At 39.8% G+C, this 18,344-nt stretch overlaps 1 protein-coding gene across 9 annotated transcripts in view; it reads right to left on the reverse strand.

Moving 5' to 3' along the window:
• The window catches only part of LOC110838036 (uncharacterized), a 45,349-nt gene that overhangs the window by 13,119 nt on the left and 13,886 nt on the right, over nucleotides 1-18,344 (reverse strand). For 2 of the 9 annotated variants that reach the window (XM_022080811.1, XM_022080807.1), the window contains exon 1: nucleotides 5,450-5,526. The exons of 3 other annotated variants lie outside the window; for them this stretch is intronic. In XM_022080811.1, coding sequence (XP_021936503.1) covers nucleotides 5,450-5,461 — 12 coding nt within the window. In that variant the 5' untranslated portion in view covers nucleotides 5,462-5,526. Of the gene's footprint in view, nucleotides 1-1,385; nucleotides 1,634-5,449; nucleotides 5,527-18,344 lie in introns of those variants that run through there. 4 more of the 9 variants (XM_022080804.1, XM_022080803.1, XM_087355219.1 and 1 more) reach the window with 2 other exon arrangements.

Here is an 18,344-nt window from a genome sequence, read left to right on the forward strand (position 1 = left end):
GGAGCAAAAGAATTTTCATTCCAAAGTTTGCTTCTAACACAACGATTTTGCGTTGCAATACAGGTGGGTGCATTTTCCTAACGTCAACTTACCCGTTTGACATATGAATATTGGATCCGTATGTTTTCTATTCCATGCGAAAGTGTCCTATAAGCATGATAGCTCAGTCAACAAAGTGATTAACTCTTTCCTGGTAGTTAGAGCGGACGGAGTGCGATATTAAACACCCACTTCAGCTATAATGCATGTCTCCTTGCAGTCTACTCCCTCATATTAAGAGAAATAACTCTTTTGTGGAAATATTTTTTCGAACGAATAATAATTCATGACGACTTATCCCACATTTGGAGCGTCAGCTATGATTACTTCTGCGCACTTAGAAATTAGGTCCACTTTAGAGCATGCCTCATTTTATGCCACTAGTCGGTTATGAAAAGTAATGCTGTTTACAGAGCACTAAGACTTCATGAGTTTTGAGGTTCTCACTGAGGTGAGGAAGACGATGTTATCCTTATTGGTTATACCACCGTGTGCGCTTGCAGGCAGGTACAGCACTGTCATAAAATTTTACTTTCTACATTTTCGCATCTTCTACCAGAGTCATGTAAACACTCTAAAACTTGAAACGTCACCACTGCGTCTTAATGTTTCTCATCCTGTGTGCAAACACAAGCTAATTTCACCTATGTCCACCCGTCATACACCGTTTTATTAATATAACGTCCGATTATAGTACAATAAATAATTTTGTTAATGTTCCCGGAAAGTCTGTGTAATTGTTATAATTGAAACAGAACAGGATGCTACAAAACTAGATCCTCAAAACGTGTTCTTTCCTTAGGATGAGGGACCAAATTTCACACAGTACAAAACAACAGATAAATTTGCGTTTCTGTCTTAAGATTTAGACAGGAGACGGTAATAACTAAAAACGTTGACACATTCTCACTTTACAATTTTATATTATTTATTGTTCATATTTATCTGTTTCTGACACACCACATATCACTAATATATCTTGGTAGTATCTGCTCCTACAGTACGCAATGCTCAGTAACAACATTCTTGACACTCAGACTTCATTTAACATTCCACAACACATGTCACAGTAAATAATATTCCACTGCTCTCCTATAGACGTCCTTTCCTTCGATCGGAACGATTTCTATTATCCATATTTCCTTTTCCGAAACAGAAAACTACTCTCGCATTGTAAAAACTAATTGCTACTAATTATATCCATGTAGCCAGGAAACCATGAATTTATTTTGTGATCTTATCAAAACTACTTGCAATTTGTGGTTATAAAACATATTGTGCTGTAGACTGAACGTTCACACATTCCACTTTTTCACGATTACAAATACTTCCCTTGTACAAAATACCTTAAGTAATAAATGAAGCATGGGATCCATTACTGTTGAGTCACAATGAAATAGCACACACTTCTCAAGAAACCGCGTGGTACTGACTCCGAGAACAGAAATGTACTCAGTTATATTACCGCATGCCCATACAGGAACCCATTGAATGATTCTGATCTCATTGGCAATCCTTCGTCTATTAGTTCACAAACCAGCATGAAAAGAGAAAAACGATACTCGTTGACTGCCCACATGTGAACAAAATACGTACTACTTGCGTCACTCAGAGCGCTTGTCATCTGTTTTGTAATAAAACTACGTCTGAAAGTCACTGAAACAGGCGAACATTTCAAGATGACGTAATTAGTTTTCTCCAATGCATGGCTGCAAACTCGTCATACAAATGTGGGGAGTCATATTTATCTTGAAACTAAGCTGGCGGGTTGTGACGCCATGTTGTCATTGAGGGTTTCGCGATAAATTGGACACGCTGCATTAGCGAAATGCTGCTCTCGGATTACGAAAGTCCAATTTAAGGTAAGAAAGCAAATCGGTGAAGAGCGCTGACCGTTTACAGAATCAGGTGTCCACCCGTACCGCACTGGTGCATGGCGAGTTGTATAAAGAGCAAGGATTCGCAATTTACAGTCAGCGAACTGAAACGCGAAGTGAAGTTAATCCTTTTATAAATATGTTGATGACGTTTGTTTCAGTAAAGCGATGAAACTGATCAACCATAAACACTGGATTTTAGTATCAGGTCACTGTTCCGAAGTGTGATAGAATTAATGCCTATTATTTATTCGGATACTCAAAAACCATATTATTGCAACTGTAACAAAGGATTGAGTGAAAAAAACACACTTTAGAATCAAAAAATTTGCAGAGAATCGAACACAGGCTCTTCATTTCATAACCGGCCAAAGAAAGTAATTTTAAATTTTAAATTAATGAATATAATTGTATATTTTTTCGTTTCAACATCCGGGCATACACTGTGGCCCACAGATTTAAGTAACTAACTCCATGAAGCAGAGTCCTTGTTGACAAGCTTGTGGTCAGTCACCCAGTTAGATAATTCAAATTTGAGGTATTTTATGACCGTGAAAATTTTGATTTTGGCCATCAGGGTTGCGAACCCGTGTAGTCTTTCAGGTGCTTATACTTAAGGTATTATCTGGGATGACCAATATTTAATAAATTACAAGAAACAATAATTTACAAAACCATAATATGATTCAAAATTGTATTAACAGACAGATTAATTTCGTGAAATGCTTGCTACCATGCAGTTAGGAATCTTTTGTCTTCCCGTCTGCTATCTGAGAACAAGGATTAAGATATAAAACCTGCAATTTCACCTATTGTTTTTTATGGTGTAAAAGTTGGTGTCTAACGTTGAGATGGGAACACAGATTGAAGATCTTTGAGAACGGCATACTGAGGAAAATATTTAGACCGAAGAATGGTGAAGTTACAGGCTGGAGAAAACTGCATGATGAGGAATGCCGTAACTTTCATTCTTCAGCGATTATTATAAGGATAATCACGTCAGTGAGGATAAGATGGGTGGGCCATGTAGCACACATGCGGGAGATAAGAAATGGCTACATTTAGTTGGAGACCTAGGTGTGAGGATGGTATTGAAGTGGGCCTTAAGGAAACAGGTCACAGAGGGAGCTGTAGAGGATTTTTATCAACACGGTAATGAGGAATTTCTTGACTAGCCGAGCGGACTGTGTGCTTTTCAAGGACAACGCATCATCTTGTTAGTTCATAACATGATTAATATTGCAATTAGAATTTTTTCTGCAATAAGTAAACGTCAAGGGCATTGATGTACGAAAAAAAAAACCGAAGATCGAATATGGAAAATATGCGTTCTCGTAGGGAACAAACCTGCAACTTGCCATTCTTGTAACGAAGTGACGAGTTGTATTCAGCGGTGCTCAGAATGTTTCACTTCGAGAGTTCGATGCAACATGCGATCCGCGAATCGCTTTCACCCACAGAGCGCTCGTCACTTTCACCCGTGACAAACAACTGTAACGGACGCCGTTTCAATGCTGTTAGTTTGTTCAGCAGTTCCTATACAACACACCTGGGCTCCTACAATAGGCCGTCAGCTAACACTTTTGATGTATCGGACTACAGATGAGTTAACTTAATTTCATATGAAATATGGCCACTTAAATACAATAAAATACACCTTGACGCATCTCAGAGATAAATTGTCAATACTGAAATTAATCCTCGGCATTTATACCCACATTTGAGTATAGAGTTTTTCTTCATACTTTCATTTTCAAATTCTGTTTCCTGTTTGCATGTCGATGCTGCATTGAAAGGAGCTTTTAATATTTTTAGGTAGGACCAGAGTCATGGTACGGTAACACCCTGAATACAACCATCATAAATATAAGTCCGAGTTAAGAGGGTATTATGGGTCGAAACCTCTCGCGCTATTTGGCTCGATAAGAAGAAAAAATATTTTATTTTTATGGCAAAATTTAAATTAAAAATATTTTCAGATTGACTGAGATTTATATCATGAACTTTTTACAGTGTCATTAGATTAACCTACAGGCAACAGTTATTATGTGTTTGTTCATTTTCTATACCTACGAAACCGTTTAAATTGAATCACAAGGCTATTAAATGTTCGTAATGGAAGTTAATATTGAATTTTACAAATAACTTTTCATGTAATATGACTTAAGCTTAGGACGTGAATGAAGGGTTTGCTATCATGTTTACAATAACCGTGACTAAATTTGTGCTGACCTAGATTAATCCAGTCTGCTGTCGCACAAATAACACATTTAAGACCAACTACAACAGAATCCTTACATCTATGCCTAGGTCTCCCAAGTGGTCTCTTCTCTTTAGATTTCCCTACCAAAATTTGTATAAATTTATCATCACCCTTCTTGATGTAACGGCTCTAACAGTTTTTGGTGAAAAGCACATACACTGAAGTTTTCCACGTGATTTTCTTTTTCCAGTTTATTTCTTCCTCTCTTTTAAGTCCAGATGGCTTCCATAAAGTATAGATTATAAAATATCAAATCATTTTAAAAATATTATGATTCAAATATACGATAGGCGTAATGTGGTAATGATTATAATGTCTGCTTATATGCACACCCGCCTGCACGTTACAGATACATAAACAAAATGGTGGCGCAAGATCTTCAAGATTTATAATTTCGATTCAGTAAGGAGTGAACCCATAAAAATTATCTGTATAAAACAGGGTACCACCTGCTGCTAGACTGGTCTGTCCCATTAAATGACACTCTTACTGTGTCTGCCTGCCACTGTTGAGTTCAATTGCTCTATAACAATTTCGTTGAATCGAAATGAATATGTTACGCAATGCGACATGTTTGTCTTTAACGGGGCCAAGTTTACACAAATAAAACCGACACTAACTTTGTTTTATGCAACTGAACGGAAACAATGTGCTGATTTCTCTTAAAACAGCTGAATGCAATATTTTCACATTAACGACAGCTTTACAATAACTATAAAATTCCAGATTTCCAGTTCCTCAATCGTATTACGTAAGAAAGCGTCCAGCCACTAGACCCTGATTACGTGTTTCTTTGCGCTGAGCCCATGATTTCCTTGGTGTCGAAATGAACCAGGATGCCTCAGATTATGACACCTATCGACACATCATTAAAACGCCTCCGTATTAACAAGTCGATCTTCGAAATTGTGTTGTTTTCTTTGCGGTACGGACTGAACGTTTAGATGTTATTTAGACGAGCTTCGGCTTCGAAGGGTTAACTGTGAATAATTTTTGTGAGTATTTTCCATACACGGAATTAAAAGCCCATATCCGTGTTGTATAACATTTTTAAGCGTCATTAATATTAGTGTCCCATATCCAATAATTCTTCGCAAACAAATTACCGCACAGAAAGTCACACCAATTTCATCGCTTCACACACACCACACCACACACCACATCCAGGCACGTAAACTAATTACACTATTCTGCCGTCCTGAGTATGGAATGCAATAATCGGCCTGTCGGTTCAACGAGCAAATATTTCCGGCCCACTAAGCAGACTTACCAGCTTAGACATGATCTTGAGTGTATATCGTGACACGTGAGATAGTGCTGATACCCTGAATGGCCGGTGTCATATTTATACGGCACTGAATGCGAGGTCACAGTCCCTACCAGCTTACACACCGCATGGCCGGCCGGCTGAGAGGTGAGAGGGACACTCGAGGAAAAAACATGACATTCAGGGCAAAATTGTAGTTTAAGGTCCTGTGGATTTACGTGTATTTCAGATTAACCTCGTATTAATTAATGTGGTGATTTAATTAAAGTTGGAATTGCCGTATTCGACCCCCGGTCAATGGAATGCAGACTTTGTCTTGTCAATAAAACGTACGACAACGCTGAGGTGAATAAAAATCATCGCTTCTAATGATTTTTTATTGGAAGTGACCTCAATGATGTTTTCTGTTTCTGTAGATCGACTTCAGATTTTCCAAGAGTTTGGTGTGTGTTCGTTTCTCCACGATAGACGTCCGGTGTTTCTTATACTAGAGCTTTTGTGATCAGGGGAATAATGAGATTTAGAATGTAGTCACCCTTATACCCAGATTTTTTTTAGGAAATACATCAACACAGTCTTTTCACTCTAATTTTTTATATTTATTAAAAAGTTTAAACTGTTGAAGTACCATAGACAGTGATATTTAAATCTCTAAAAAGGATCCTGGTTCGCTGACTGTTTATCAACTGGCTTACAGTTCCATTCGAGTAATAGACGTCCTATGACGAAGACTTTACAGATTACCCATAATTTATACCACCTTCCCACCTACACAATCGCCATATTCAAGGCACGAGGTTATTGTTCAGAACAGAGGAATAGGGAGAACATATTTCGGCTGAGTATTCATGTATTGCACGCTGCAAATCACATTAAGTTTGAAAGTAAATTTATTAAATAATTCTGAACTGTGGGGGGAAAAAAGTTGTCTCTCGACTACAAGAAAGAACGTTAAGTAATTGTTAGTATAATCTGAACAAGCCAACATGACAGATATAAATATGAAGGATTTCTCTTGAACAACGTTTCATTGTGTTCTAAAGCAGCGGATATTATGAAACGGGGGTCGTGACTTGTTGAAAACAGGAGACACTTGTATTTCATCCGAAATTTCAATTCCCTCTCTGAAGCAAGCAAGCATTAAATAAAATTAATTTAACATTTTCTGACACCTCAAGCGTATGAGATATAATGAGAAAAGCAATCTCACTAATTTACAGAATGCACTTGCTCCAAAGAACAATGTGATTCAATTTTGAATAGGATTAAAGAAAATTACTGCTTTAAGTTTTATAATGTAATAAAGACAACTAATAACAGCAGCATCACTTCTTACGGAATTCCGATCATTAAGAATCTCTCATTATTCGGCATGTTGAAACAAAGAAAATGACTTTGCGCTGACTTTTAGTTACAGTTTCTGCCGCGAAAATTTTCAGGGCGTGGGTCCCGCCTTCTTTTGTTTGTGCATAGTAACCGAGAAAATTACTTATTTCGAAAGTTGCACTGATCACCATGAAATTTTAACAGACGTGGGGAGAGATTTCGCTTTTTTAAAGAAATATGTTGGGCATGAGAGACTGGTTTTAAGACGTTGTATATTTCTTTCGTAACGTGAAGAATGTTAATTGCTCACTATTTCAATATCAGCACGTGGAATAACCCTTCCCGACAATATTTAGAAGGTTAGCACACAGGTTTCCCCTGTGACTCAGCACCAGATCATGACGGCGTAAACTGCAAGGAAAATGGAACCAAAAATCCATACTTTCGTAACTCGTCACTACGTTGAGACGAGTGGTCAGTTTCACGCTACTACCGTTTTAACTCATAGGGTAAACCTCCTAGGCATCCATTCGAATGGAGGCTGGGATTCGCCAGAGTAGGGATTGACGTGTTGTTGCATTAGAACGAGAGATGATTTCGTAATAGACCCTTTGACAATCATGAATAACCGCTCAACAGAGTCGACTTTAAACCCATTATCAAATGCATTACGAGGCGTGATAAAAACAAAAGAATAACATAAACTGTAAAAATGACAACCCTTAAAACGCTGGATGTAAGCTTGTTAGACAATAAATAAAATTACGTGGGTAATACAGCTAGGCCAGTAGGATAGTCTGAAAGATGACTAGACAAGGAAATAGATTAAAATATTTTGTACGGTAGACAGGGTGAACATAGGTGGCAACGAAAGAGACGCCAGAAAGAAGATTTTTAATTCCGTTCAATAAATTGCGAAGATTATAAAACAATTCATTAAGTAGTTAATCAAGTGCTGAAATCTGTTGTAAATAAAAGCTTTTGAGAGCCGCTGAGAAGTCTGTGATAACACAAGGCCGAGTTGTTACTTCGCGCTGTTCAGTAGAGCGTCATAACATAAATCTCACCTTGAAGATCGTCGTCATGGTGATTAACAGAAATTCCTGCAATCGACAAAAGAAGGTCGTTTGAAGATTCGTTCATTGACAATGAACATGGCGGTTTGGAAGGAAAAGTGGACATATGCCGTTCTGAATGACCAGCAGAACTTAACGGAAGGAACAGAAGAGATACGCCAGTAGGATACAGTTAAAAAAGACCTGTATTTTCTTTAAATTCAAGGACTAAGAACCTTCACTTTTAGAAACTTTATGATGTTCTTTACGAGCATTAATTTTTTTTTTGTCAAATGGTTATATTATTGCGAATGATGAAAATCAAGAACTATGCTGTTACTATAGCATGTGATGCACACACACACAAAACAAACCTGTCAAGTATATAAAAGCTAATGTAGTGGTGATTCAGCGATGATAAAAAAATGTTTAATTTTGACGTTATGAGCAGTCAAAATTCAGAAGATATCCTGCTTAAATTGCAGAAAACTGTCAATTTATCGATCATCCAAAGTGTTAAAAAAAATACACAAAGCAGAATGAGTTAGGCGAAACACGTAAAAGTGAGAATGCGCACTAAATTTTAGGGAAGAGATCACGTGGGTCACCCAGACTACTACAAAAGAGCAACATGAAGGAGCATGCTCTATCCAGCGATCTCAGTGTAGGCTTCGATATTGGGAGTTTGTGACTCAACTTTTGGTTCTAAAAACCCGCGTAATTTCTTTAGCAGCTGAGCAACTATCAACTTCCAACGAAGGCCCTGCAAGATGGAGCCACTTGGCTGGATATTTCATCTCAACTCGAGTTTTTGCTAATACAAGTACAAACAGTCTTGGTTGGAAAGCGGACGGCACGCTGTCGAGATCGGATGAAAACTATCGATGTTGTCCAAGAAAAAGATGGTTGACCTCTGTCAGTGGAGTAGAAGCTTTATCACGAAATGATTCAATAAAATGAATGAACAATATCGCCCAATGCATGAAACAGAGATTCACAACACAGGGTTCGAGGACCGTGTGCAGCACGTGTTAAGTATTAAGTTAATAGTCGGCGATGTTAACTGATTCATTTATTAACTGCATAACTAGCCAGCAGACCATATGACTAAGTAATCGTCCAAATTCCTGGCAACGGAAAGAGAAGGCTCGACCCAGTTGGTACCAAAGTTGTTATTAAAAGTCGCTGCGCTACGCCATTTTCAGATTGCTCTGTTTACAACCCGTGTAAGAGTCATTACAATATTATCTACTCTGCCTAACCTACAAGACTTTTTTCGAGGCGTTTCCGCTTTAAGTCTCGGTGTTTATTTTTATTTCACCCGGAATCAACGAGACTGCCTTAATTTGTCCTCCTTAACAAAAGATACAGAAGATTTTCAAGAGACGAGCGAGAAAATTGTAGAAAAATTGTGGAAAAAGATACCACTCGGGATACTATTAAAATGGTTCTTAAATACACAGGTTATTGGGTTGTGATCTGGATTTAACTAACTCAGGATAGTTGAAAACGTAATTCAACTTTTGGGTTCGTAAACGTCGGGGAAGTTTTTGATTAGCTGAGCGACTACAAGCTTCTCAAAAAGGACTCGGCCACAGTGATTTAGTTAAAGGTGTTCTACCAAATGATTTCTTATACTCTTATAGCAATTAATAGTCCACGAGTTATTAAAGATTATGATGTTCAAAAATCAAATATTGAAACGAAGGTTTAAAACATAAAAACGATAAACCTCCCTCAAAGGATACAAACCGATGTTTAACATTTTTTCGAATACTCGTGATGTCACAAGAAAACGGCATATTATGCATTCCTCCGTAGAGGCACTGCGTGTCAAAGCAAACGTTTGGAAGCGAACTTCACATACATGACTAAGCATCGATGCAAACAGGGAATCTATATTCACAGCAGTAGTTTCTATAGAACTTCAAACGAACTCCAAAAGCAGTGCAGTCACCAGTGCCATTTACATAATAGAGCCCGAATAATGGCACAGAATATACAATACAAGCAGAGATGAAAAATCTCCTTTCACTTCAGATAACCAGGATAAGATTATTTTTGAAAACTTGCGAACTTTTCCATTTTCAGATACTTCCTTTCTATACGTACGCCCGCGCACACATACGCGCGCGGGCCTCCGCGCATTAATTTATTGTGTATTTATTTATTTATCTACGTTTCATTTAATGGTACTGTCAGTAGTTCAGACGAAATGGCGTCGACTGATATAATGATTATTATTATTTAGTGTTCTGTCTGACGACAGGTCCATATGAACAGGATCCTTCCATCCTTTTCTCGGACTGGGACCTGTTCATATACGTTCTTGGCAGATGATACAGAAGTGGTTTGCCATTGCCTTCTTCTGTGTGTGAATGGAGTAATTGTTGGGATGCCACGGAGAAACCGGGGAAGCCCCCGGAGGAAAACTCCGTGTTGCCTAGACCACGATCTTGCCCAACACAAGTTATAAATTCGGGCACCGCCGGGAATCAAACCCGAGACCCCAGGATTACAAGGCCAGCGTTCTAATTGGAAATAATTGGTAGAGAAGTGGCCGTGGTCTATTTCAAAGCACTGCCCTAGAAGTAGTAATAAAATCCACGAAAAATCTCAGTCAGGACAGCTGGTCTCCGGACCGAGATATGAACGCAGGAGGCCCCAAATTACGATTGGTAACCACTCGACGTTCGGTCAACGTAGGTCTACATACATACATACATGTACACATATACACAGACGCGATTATAGACCCGTATACATGAGTGTGCACACAGTTCCATTACACTCTACACTTCATTTCATATCCTGTACTGGTCTATACAGGCGTAATCTTGAAATTTCGTATTGACCTATTGTATTTTCCAGTTCATTTCTCATTAACCTGTAGATACCAATGGTAACAATATTTCCTACCTTTCGTTAATAATCAATAACTCTTTCAGTTTATATTTGTGTGTTTCGTATGATTTTCACTATAAACAGCGATAATTTCCTCAAACAACATTAACCATCTGAGTTCTTAATGGTTAAGAGTTGTGTTTTCTTTGCGGTACGGAATGAATTCTTATATATCATATTTAGACAAGATACGACTTCAAAGGATTAATCATCCCATCATTCGACGTAATACCAGCGTAGTTAAATATACCACAAATAAGCGACGATTCGAAAGCTCTCTATCTTCAGGAAGTAGGAAGAGACCTGTTATATCAGTAGGGCAATAGGTGTAGCCTCATTCTGAACGGAGCCTTCAGTATGATCTGCCACGTCTAGAGACCTACCACGCTTCTCCTTCGTCGTTGCGATGGAAGGGAATTCTATTGCAGTCATGCGTAAGACGTGGATAAATCATGTAGACAGCGCATTACTCAGATCTTCGTTAAGTGTTTCGATGTGAGGTTGAATTACGCTTGAAAGCTCATTTCTGGCTTTCAAAATTGTTATATACCAAGGCAACGGACGACTAAGTTACGTTGCTTTTCCATCTCGCTGACGGTGTTAAAGCCCAGCGAAGTTGGAGCCTGTCCAATGCCCTTTCCAAAATTATCCAGTACCTGCGTTCATGGTTCATGCTGTACAGTCTCAACAAGAGATCAGGGGCAAAGCTATTTCAATTATAAGGATATAAATCCGATGAAAACACAGCGTTCTGTGCCATTAACACGGTTTTCTCGTCATACAAATTGCACAAAATGAGCGCCTAATTTGGAAGCCGTGTCTGTGTTGAAGTGGACGAAATCTTGTGTGGGGGGAAGCTACGATAAAAGTTTTCGGACAGAATTTAATTTTGATTAGTAACGCTTCAGTTTAACCTCTACTTTACAGGAAGTTCAGATCGGAATTTATTAACTTTTTGTATGAAGTTATTTCAGTTAGAGTTAAAATGTGCAGGTGTTTTCGAAGTGAAAATAAATTTTTGTTTGAGGAATTTTAATCCATCTTTGCCACAAGCCTATTTACACAAATTTTAAAAATGAAAGTCCGTGACCTCTTATTTATTTGTACCCCTCTTTGAGACGCTGATTATTACACGGGACGTCTATAGTCCTTTAGCATAAATTTACGAAGGACACAAACACTCGCCAGGACTCTGAGTATGGAGGTGACTCTGAAACGTGTAACCGTTGTGAACACAGACAAAAAGTCTTAACCCTCTCAAATAATTATCTGATCTCCAACCCTGATTATCATCCAATGTAATTTGATGCTACAGTTAGAATAAATTTGCCAAACAACCTAAGAATTTTTTATGTCGTGGTTTCCTGAGTTTGTAGATTGTTTAAATGTATCAGATTTTCGGAGGAACCTGACTATCCCGTGCGTCTACTATGAAGAAAGAAACACCAGTTTCCTCCGACACGTCAATAACCACCCGAACGACTATAAGGTGTCTAATAATATTGAAAATAAAAGTATACAATTTCAGCTCAGCGAAAATCTAGAATCTAATAGTCGATCACTCAGGATAATTCTAACGTCAACGCGGTTCGCTGACCACAGTTTCCGAACTGCTGGTAAGCGAAGGACGGACACTAGCTGACGCTAATGCAAATAAAGTAATTATCAGTTATGGCCCTAAACGGATATAACTGAAAGCAAGGACATGCAACGGGCGTCGAGCTGAGAAGCCGTGGAAATAGGAAAGGGCAGGGCATGGTTTAGCAGTACACACACAGCGACACTTACGATTTGTAAACTGGAGTAAGATAGTGTTTGTCTTATTGAAATGCAGCACAACAGCTCCGGCTCCTGTTAACTGAAGGGGCCGGGAAAGCAGCACACCCGTTATTTCAACGGTAGCACAATGACAGTGACAGGTGAGATTTCAAGACGAGTATGAAGATTACTTCTGGGTTGTTGCGCCGTGTAGTTTGGCAAAAGTTAACCGACGTATCAGAGGGCGATCAAACTGATGATGGAGGCAGAAAGTACCTCTAAACACACTCGCTGGACCGTACGACCTTAAAGAAAGACACTCAGTCACGCGAGGGAGATCGAGTACACTGACCATGAGGTCAATTGGTAAAGGTACCCCTCTGTTTAAGCATGACGCAATGAAGACACATGGGGAATGGAGGTAAAGCTCCGTGCATTCTTTTTCTCGACACTGGATTACCCCTTTACTAACTGGTGAATCACCAAACGTATCCGTCAAATTAGGGAATATTTTTTTACATTTATTTATTTGACTGCAAATGGGTTTTTACCCGGTGGCAGTGGTCCTACAATAAGACACAACAAAACATAAGACAACAAAAACAATAAGAAACAACAGAACAATGAGACAGAACAAAACAATAAGACACAAAAATCATAAGACAACAAAAACAATAAGAAACAAGAGAACAATGAAACAGAACAAAACAATAACACAAAAAACATAAGACAACACAAACAATAACAATAAGAAACAACAGAACAATGAGACACAACAAAACAGTAAGACAAAAAGACATAAGACACAACAAAACAATAAGACAACAAAACAATGAGACACAAAAAACATAAGGCACAACAAGAACAATAAGACACAACAAAGCAATGAGACACAACAATACAGTAAGACAAAAAGACATGACACAACAAAAACAATGAGACACAAAAAGCATAAGGCACAACAAGAACAATAAGACACAACAAAACAACACACCACACTCAAAATAAAACAGCTCATAATATTACAAAACCGTATAACCTAAAGTACATAACTTAAAAATTAATACCAACTAGACATAAGTCAGTAACAGTAATGAATCACACGTTTCATCAGGACCTTCTCTTCACTTCACTACACTTATGAAACCTTCCCATCCTCACCCCAATTTACCCCCCTTCACTGCACCCACCCATCTATTCCCTTTACTTCACCTCATTTATCACTTTCCTAACCTTCTTCCTAAACGTACTTGGTTTACAGGAGAGAGTCCCTAAAACCTCAGCAGGTAGCTGGTTCCAGAGTTGGATGGTCCTATTTACAAAGGAATATTTTCCGATATCTGTTCTTTGTTTTCTGCTCCTAACTTTCCGAATATGATCGACTCTGCTCAGGTAGTATGGCCTTTGCAATCTGACACCTATAGCTTTCCATGCCCGATCTCCCGTGTACGCCTTGAAGAGAGCACATATTCGTGCTATCTTTCTACGCTGTGCCAGGGTTTCCCAGTTCGAATCGCTCCTGTGATATGCAAATTTACATGCTTTCCTTTGCACCCGTTCTAACGCATTTATCTGCCCCTCCCTGTAAGGATCCCAGCACGCCGCCCCATATTCCAGAATCGGACGCACTAGTGATGTGTAGGCTAGACTTTTAGTGTTACTATTCCCCTTTTTGAGAACACGCATTGTAAAATGAAGTGCCTTCCAGGCTTTTTTCACCGTATAATTTACTTGATCAGCCCAGCTTAAATCGCTGCTTAAGATAATTCCCAAGTATTTACAACTGCTCACTTCCGGAATTATTTGGTCCCGTAACGAATAGTTTAGTGGTTCCTTCACCCGACTTCTCGTGAAACTAACTGCCTTACTTTTACTTGGGTTAATTTTCATATCATTTTCAACCGCCCACTCCCCCAGACTGTTTAGATCCATCTGCATCTTTTCTATATCTTTACTATTTATAATTTTCCTATATATTATACAGTCATCTGCAAAAAGTCTAATAGTCGATTCAATGTTCCTCCAAATATCATTTACGTACGCGAGGAATAGAAGTGGACCCAATACACTCCCTTGCGGTACTCCTGATGTTACTCTGACTTCCTCTGATAATTGCCCTCCTACTCTAACTCTCTGCGTTCGGCCTAAAAGAAATTCTCTTATCCATACGACTATCCTCGAGTCCACGCCCGATGCCGCGATTTTCATAAGCAGCCGATCGTGAGGAACTAAATCGAAGGCCTTCGAAAAATCTATTATAATCGCGTCTAACCTTCCTCCGTTATCCAGTGTGTCTGCAATGTCCTGACAAACCGTGATTACTTGACTTTCACATGAATATCCCGGCCTGAACCCATGTTGACCCTCGAATAACCAATTCTTTTCCTCCCAGTTTTTCCTCAGGTACGATGCTATAACGTGTTCCATTTGTTTGCAGACCACCGATGTTAAACTGACCGGTCTGTAATTTGTGACCAATGATCGATCACCTCCTTTGTAAATAGGAACCACTATGGCTTTTTTCCAGTCCCTTGGTATAGTGGCATTATTAATTGTTACGTCCAATAATCGCGCCAGGTATGGAATCATGGCTTCCCCACCCAGTTTTAGAATTTCCCCAGAAATGCTGTCAGGCCCTACTGATTTGCTTTTTCCCATCCCTGCTAGCCTTTTTCTAATGATTTTAGTACTAATGGCGAAGGGTTCGCCTGAGTTAGCGCATTGTATCTGCGGGATGCTACGCTCGCAGCTAAATACCGAAGAATAATAGAAATTAAGGGAGTTGGCCTTTTCTATCGAGTCAGTAATGAGCCGTCCATTACCATCCTTGATCGCCGGAATATTTTCCCTGTTTCCTTTACGTCGTTTTACATACTTGTAGAAATCGGTCCAGCATTTACCTTCATTTCTTAATATTGTCCGTAAAAATGTTTCCTGCGCATTTTGTTTAGCTAATAGCAACTGCTTTGATAGACGTTTCAGTTCCTCTTGGTGCTGTTGTCCTAATTTTCTGCTGTTATATGCTTTTCTCACCCTTGACTTTAACCGTTTCACCTCCTTATTGTAGTATTCAGGGTCCGAATTTTTTCTCAGTATTTTATGTGGCACAAAACGTTGGATAGGCTTCTCATTTTTTAAGATGTCGCCAGTGATCCAGTAGTCCACTCTTACAGTGAATAAATTTCGCTTTTCCACCTGAAGACGAAAACAGATTCACTTTCCCAAACATCGCGTTATTTTAAGTGAACAGACGCAGAAAATCCAGAAATCGAGTGATACAATTATTCAAGTTGCCAGTTGCGTCCGTGTCTTTGACAACGAGTGTTGCATTTCCGCTGAATTTTTGCATACGCCATCTTCGTTGCCAAAATAATTAAGTCAAATAGTCCACCAGGCTACCGGAACTGCAGACCGCTCTTTGTAATGACCTCCTACTTCATTCACAATTCGTGACGTAATAAGACCTCCGTAGAACCTTGAAATGTAGTCATTATGGAGTAGTCTCCAATTACAGTTGCCTACGAACTGGCTTCTTTAACATCGCCGACCTGTTAGTACCGCCAATAGAACAACCATTTTCGTTGCTACTGTAAGACACTTTAATGAACATACTTGACACACATAGCGACCATGAGGTATGTGAGGGAGGACCTGTTGGTTCATGGACAACTTTTAACAGCAGATTGGTCACTGTTTTTTGTAGAACTTCATTCGAAAGGTACCCGGTTGGGATCAAGGCGGGCTACCCGCTGTCCTAACCAGAGTTATTTACGTTGTTGTCTTCAGTCTTTCGAAGCGAATGAACCTCCTCCTAAATCCTCAGTATGTCACCATTAACGGTAATATTCCAATAACATGCTTCTTCTACATGGATCCGAAAGCCTTGACTGTTTTCATAAGTCTTCACACCCCGTGAAATGCATGCAGATTGCTTTGAACCGCGAACAGTTAAATCAAATATCAAGGTGGGACATATGACATAGTAATCGCGACAAGTTGATTAGCGAGAATCGATAATTTGATCGAGATACACAAGAATATGATGGCAGAAAGCCAGTGTTAGAGTTGCAATAAAGAACCTCAAAGTAAAGGAAATTCTGGCCGGGAAGCCATATGCTAGAATCAAGGTAAGTCGTGACGGTACCGACTCTGAAAAAGTCCAGGAACTTGAATAGGAGCTCCAAATGCCACCGTCTTATCTGTACGCACGTCTTTCAAGCACTTATCTTTCACTTTCGAGTCGAATTTAAATACGAGGTTCATCTAGTCTCCTTGGTGTCATTTCCCGACGTAGATACCATAAGCGTCGCGTCGCTTTGTCCCCGTAGCGCCTTATGCCACCTAGAAGATCACATTGGCAGCATAGAGTAGGTTATTTGGTCATGTTGGGTAAGGTTAGATTGTGATTCGTTCGGTTAGGTTAGGTTAGGCAGGGATAGGTTCGGGTAGGTTGGGTTAGGTTACGTTGCGAAATAGACGTCTTTGCCTTAGGGTTTGTAACATGGCGTAATTTTTATGTCGAGTAAAGTGGTTTTCCGACGCTCACCACCGATGTATATGGCGTCTAATGTCGTCGTCCTCAAGGTCGTCGCTTATACTGATGACGTCGGTTTTAATCCGACGTGCCCGATGGAAGAACAGCGATCGTACTTCCAAATATGATGTCTGATGATGAATAGCGACGAATATTTTTCCGACGCTCAGTGTCGGTTATGAAAGTTCTTGCTCATGTTTCTGCCAATTGTGACAGAACGAAACGGTTGTTGAAGCGTCGTAGTGGCGACAGGCGTCGCGACGCCTGGCGTCGTTTTTTCAATTAAATCTACAAACTGATCCCATGCAAGCCTGCATTAAAATGGCGTCTCTAGGGCGAGTCACGACGATAGGCGTCACGACGCTCGGCGTCGGTTTTGATATTTCGGCTTAAAGTCCTTGCAGGGTGATACGAATGCTTAATATGGCCTTTTCAGTCGACGTCGCGACGAGTGGCGTCGCGACGCCTGGCGTCGGTTTTCCAACTCGATTTGAAAACGCATCCCATGCAAGCCCGCGATAATATGGCGTCTCTTGGAGCATCTCGGCGACTGGCGTCGCGACGATCGGCGTCAGTTTTGAAGCATCTTTTCAAGGTGCTTTCAGAGTGTCACCGATGCTAAATATAGCCATACGTCGCGAGGACCGGCGTCGGTTTTACGACGTCGTTTCAGATACGTCCGGAATCCCAAATTCGCAAATGAATCGTCCTTTTTGCGTGTTCGGCGATTGGCGTCGTGACGCTTGGCTTCGAGTTTGCCTCTTGCCCCTCATTTCTGTTGTAAATATGGCTTGTCACGACGTCGTAGCATATCTATACCAATCTGCCGTGAAGTCGGCTCGGAGATGCGCATAGCGACGCTCTGCCATTTCGTTTCTACTCAATTGCCTTCGCGGATGTCTTGTGCCATGAGCACACATTTGCACCTCAGTCAGTTGCTGGACCCGCCTCCAGTGGAGCAAACGAAGGAAGGCAGAGTGGTGAGGTATGTGGAGGAATTCTTATTGTGAGGGTCTCTCATATAAAGAAGGGGAGAATAAATGACATAATTACTTCGTTTTCATTGTTCGATGGAGATTTGGAAGAAAGAATTTTTGATGAAGTACAGAGCAGAAAACTTTAATAAGCCAATTAAAATAAAAGTTGAAAGCTCTTAGAAAGCACTCAGACATCACAACAAATTCTGTAGATTTGTATCGTACTAATAAGAAGGTAACAAATAAGAACGTAAGTGACCTGGAAAATGTAAATGGGTGTGCTCCTTCCAGTTCTGTGCCGCGTGACATGCCTGAGGTAACAGATCCATTTAAAGCGGAAGAAA

Source organism: Zootermopsis nevadensis, unplaced genomic scaffold, assembly GCF_977971745.1.
Source record: "Zootermopsis nevadensis isolate Lab colony 2312 unplaced genomic scaffold, Znev_1.0 Znev_ptg000024l, whole genome shotgun sequence".
NCBI classification, from domain to species: Eukaryota; Metazoa; Arthropoda; class Insecta; order Blattodea; family Termopsidae; genus Zootermopsis; species Zootermopsis nevadensis.